Source organism: Etheostoma cragini, chromosome 13, assembly GCF_013103735.1.
Source record: "Etheostoma cragini isolate CJK2018 chromosome 13, CSU_Ecrag_1.0, whole genome shotgun sequence".
Lineage (NCBI taxonomy): Eukaryota > Metazoa > Chordata > Actinopteri > Perciformes > Percidae > Etheostoma > Etheostoma cragini.
The window spans coordinates 25,956,741-25,961,414 of record NC_048419.1 but is presented as its reverse complement, the minus strand read 5'-3'; the positions used below and the strand labels follow the sequence as shown (position 1 = coordinate 25,961,414).

General features: G+C 51.2%; 1 protein-coding gene and 1 pseudogene across 1 annotated transcript in view; one reads left to right on the top strand and one right to left on the bottom strand.

Annotated features, from left to right (window-relative positions):
* The window catches only part of LOC117956048, a 4,847-nt pseudogene extending 3,574 nt beyond the window's left edge, over window positions 1–1,273 (bottom strand).
* A 1,496-nt stretch (window positions 1,274–2,769) lies between these two features.
* The window catches only part of LOC117956047 (A disintegrin and metalloproteinase with thrombospondin motifs 2-like), an 8,859-nt gene continuing 6,954 nt past the window's right edge, over window positions 2,770–4,674 (top strand). The window contains exon 1 of the mRNA XM_034890890.1: window positions 2,770–2,999. Within this exon, the coding sequence (XP_034746781.1) occupies window positions 2,879–2,999 (121 nt within the window). The 5' untranslated portion in view covers window positions 2,770–2,878. The remainder of the gene's footprint in view (window positions 3,000–4,674) is intronic.

Below are 4,674 nucleotides of genomic sequence, written 5' to 3'. Positions count from 1 at the left end.
TTAGGGACCACTAAGGTCTATATAAAGAGACTTCAGATCCAGTATTAGGGACCACTAAGGTCTATATAAATAGACTTCCGATACAGCAATAGGGGACCACTAAGGTCTATATAAAGAGACTGCAGATACAGTATTAGGGACCACTAAGGGGTATATAAAAGCATCCAAAAATTTAGCATTTAGCGTAATGGACGCACATCTCTTTAAAAGAATGGTCCCACAGCCCAATGGTCCCACAGTCCTGTGGTCCCACAGTCCTGGGGTCCCACAGTCCTGGGGTCCCACAGTCCTGGGGTCCCACAGCCCAATGGTCCCACAGCCCAATGGTCCCACAGCCCAATGGTCCCACAGCCTAATGGTCCCACAGCCTAATGGTCCCACAGCCCTGTGGTCCCACAGCCCTGGGGTCCCACAGCCCAATGGTCCCACAGCCCAATGGTCCCACAGCCCAATGGTCCCACAGCCCAATGGTCCCACAGCCTAATGGTCCCACAGCCCTATGGTCCCACAGCCCAATGGTCCCACAGCCTAATGGTCCCACAGCCCTGTGGTCCCACAGCCCTGTGGGACCATAGTCCTATGGGCATCTGTACCTCACTCACTGACAGCAAAACTCAGAAAAACTCTGGCAGATCAGCTGATCTACTACACACAGTCTTAAAATGTAAACATCAATTAAATGTTTCCGTTTCTACTCATCGTTTCTGAGGTGGCCTGACTTCTGCAGCAGCTCTCTGACTTGTTCCTGGGTTCCATTTTTATTGTTGAACAAAAGATATTTCCCTTTAAACCTGTCAACAACCTTTTTAAGACGACTTCCTGGATCTTCATTGATATACTCATCCAATGATGTCTTGTCGAGGTCATCTCCTCCGGTGAAGAGCAGGTAACAGTTGTTGAGCTCACAATCTCCAATGGCACTGAGAGCTGCATCCAGAGCTCTCTCATGATCACCGGTGAATCGATCTGCTTTAATTACTACCAGGAACAGACGAGGTCCGGGAAACTTCAGGAGCTCCTTGCAAAGGCTCTGAATATCACTCTTAGACCCAATTATTCCTGGTGTGTCGATCACTGAGATCTGTTTTCCAAGCACAGGTCTACTTTGTGTAGAGATCTGTGTTGTCACTGATTTGAAGGATCGTTTTGACATAAAACCTGGTCGTCCAAGGATGGTGTTCCCTGAAGCAGATTTACCGACTCCTGTGTGTCCCAGAAGGACGATGGAGCCTGGAGCCTGGAGCCTGGAGCCTGGAGGCTGGAGCCTGGAGCCTGGAGCCTGGAGCCTGGAGGCTGGAGGCTGGAGCCTGGAGCCTGGAGGCTGGAGCCTGGAGCCTGGAGCCTGGAGCCTGGAGCCTGGAGCCTGGAGGCTGGAGGCTGGAGGCTGGAGGCTGGAGGCTGGAGGCTGGAGGCTGGAGCCTGGAGGCTGGAGCCTGGAGCCTGGAGCCTGGAGCCTGGAGGCTGGAGCCTGGAGCCTGGAGCCTGGAGCCTGGAGCCTGGAGGCTGGAGCCTGGAGGCTGGAGCCTGGAGGCTGGAGCCTGGAGTCTGGAGGCTGGAGACTGGAGCCTGGAGCCTGGAGCCTGGAGCCTGGAGGCTGGAGGCTGGAGGCTGGAGGCTGGAGGCTGGAGGCTGGAGGCTGGAGACTGGAGCCTGGAGGCTGGAGACTGGAGCCTGGAGGCTGGAGCCTGGAGACTGGAGACTGTAGCCTGGAGACTGGAGCCTGGAGACTGTAGCCTGGAGACTGGAGCCTGGAGACTGTAGCCTGGAGCCTGGAGCCTGGAGCCTGGAGCCTGGAGCCTGGAGCCTGGAGCCTGGAGCCTGGAGCCTGGAGACTGTAGCCTGGACACAGCTGCTGTTGGCAGCTGCTCTCATTGGAATGCAGTGGTGTCGTTTTACCTTCTTGTACAAAGAATGTGTGAGGACGTGGACCTTGGACAACGTTTCCTCAGCGGAAGGATCTGAATATAATTTATAACTGTACGTCACAGTTTCCTCCAGCAGGTGGAGCTGCTGTTGCATGCTGGGATATCTCCAGTGTGTCTGCAGCCTGAAACATCTAAGATATCCTTCCTCAGGGGGACTTCTTCTTCACCTTGTAGCTAAAACAGAGACCTGATCACACAGGGTGAATCAGTGTGAATTTTATTGAGGGTGCACCTGGTTTTAGAAGCCAGAACAATGAGTCAAGGTGAGACAGAGTCCTGTTTCCTGACTACACCGGTACGCACATGCCCAGTGTGTGTGAGAGGTCATGTGATCTGTGATGTCAGATGTGTTATAATGAATTCAACTGCTGGAGATGATAGGTTCATGTCTCCACCTACAGTGTGTGTGTGTGTGTGTGTGTGTGTGTGTGTGTGTGTGTGTGTGTGTGTGTGTGTGTGTCTTCTGCAAAAAGAGAGCTGTGACTGGGAGAGCAGAGAGGGAAAAAAACACACAGAGAAAAAAACAGAGAGAGAGACAGAGAGAGAGAGAGAGAGAGAGGAGATAATAAGGGTAAAGGAGAGAGAGAGAGAGAGAGAGAGAGAGAGAGGGAGGAGATAATAGGGGTAGAGGAGAGAGAGAGAGAGAGCGAGGGAGGAGATAATAAGGGTAGAGGAGAGAGAGAGAGAGAGCGAGAGAGCGAGGGAGGAGATAATAAGGGTAGAGGAGAGAGAGAGAGAGAGAGAGAGAGAGAGAGAGAGAGAGGGAGGAGATAATAAGGGTAGAGGAGAGAGAGAGAGAGCGAGGGAGGAGATAATAAGGGTAGAGGAGAGAGAGAGAGAGAGCGAGAGAGCGAGGGAGGAGATAATAAGGGTAGAGGAGAGAGAGAGAGAGCGAGGGAGGAGAGGAGGACCGTCTGCTCCAGAGTTTAGTTTCCTGTCGTCTCTCGGTCAGAATGGAGCTGCTTCACTCTGGATTATCATCTTCATCTTCATCATCATCATTATTCATTATTATTATTATGGTTCAGCTGCAGATGGACGGGCTGCACTCGGCCTACACCACGGATACTACAGGTACTACTACTACTACTACTACTAGTACTAGTACTACTATCACTACTACTAACATACCACGGATACTACTAGTACTACTACTACTACCAGTACTACTACTACTACACCACGGATACTACAGGTACTACTACTACTACTACTACTAGTACTACTACTACTACCACTACTACTAACACAACACTGATACTACAGGTACTACTACTACTACTACTACTAGTACTACTACTACTACCACCACTACTACTACTACACCACGGATACTACAGGTACTACTACTACTACTACTAGTACTACTACTACTAATACACCACGGATACTACTAGTACTACTACTACTACCAGTACTACTACTACTACACCACAGATACTACAGGTACTACTACTAGTACTACTAGTACTATGATGATCCCATATTGATCATGGGATGTTGTCCCATGATTTAAAGTAAAGTTTAATAAAGTCCACTGCTTAAAAGATAAAGGGAACCCTAGAATACCAAATCCTGGATCTGAATGAATGACATGATCTTATTAAATACTCTTTTCTTTAGTTGAATGTGCTGACAACCAAATCACACAAAAACTCTCAATGGAAATCAAATGTATTAACCCGTTGAGGTCTGGATTTGGAGTCACACGCAAAATCACAGTGGAGAACCCCGTACAGGCTGATCCAGCTCTGATTTAATGTCCTTGAAACAAGTCAGAATGGGGCCCAGTAGTTTGTGTGGCCTCCACCTGCCTGTAGGACCCCCTACAACGCCTGGGCATGCTCCTGATGAGGGGAAGGTGGTCTGGGGGTCTCCTCCCAGACCGGGACTAAACCATCCTGAACAGTCTGTGGTGCAACATGGCGTTGGCGGACGGAGCGAGACATGATGTCCCGGATGTGCTCAATTGGATTCAGGTCTGGGGAACTGGGGTGCCAGTCCGTAGCATCAATGCCTTTCTCTTGCAGGAACTGCTGACCTCCTCCAGCCACATGAGGTCTAGCATTGTCTCGAGGAGGAACCCAGGGCCATCCGCACCAGCACATCGTCTCACAAGGGGTCTGAGGATCTCATCTCAGTGCCTAATGGCAGTCAGGCTACCTCAGGTGAGCACATGGAGGGCTGTGCGGTCCCTTAAAGAAATGCCACCCCACACCATTACTGACCCCCCTGCCAAAGCGGTCCCGCTGGAGGACGTTGCCGGCAGCAGAACCTTCTCCACGGCGTCTCTAGACTCTGTCCCATGTGTTCAGTGTGAAGCTGCTGAATCTCAGAAGACCACAGGGCGCCGGTGGCCAAGTTGCCAATCTCGGTGTTCTCTGGCAAACGCCAAATGTGTTGGGATGTAACCCCCTAACCCTGAGTCTGAGAGGAACTGGGTCTCCCCTGGTCCTGGTCTGGATCTGAGAGGACCCAGGTCTCCCTGGTCCTGGTCTGGGTTTGAGAGGACCTGGGTCTCCCTTGTCCTGGTCTGGGTCTGAGAGGCCCCGGGTCTCCCTGGTCCTGGTCTGGGTCCCGGGTGCTGCAACAGATGGAAACTGTTTCTGTTCCTGACTCAGAGAACTTTCCTCTCCACGTTTTCCCATAAATCTTTGTGTTTATGCGAGTCGGCGTTTGAGGAATGTGGAGGATTCAGATCGCATTTCATCATTGTGTGTGTGTGTGTGTGTGTGTGTGTGTGTGTGTG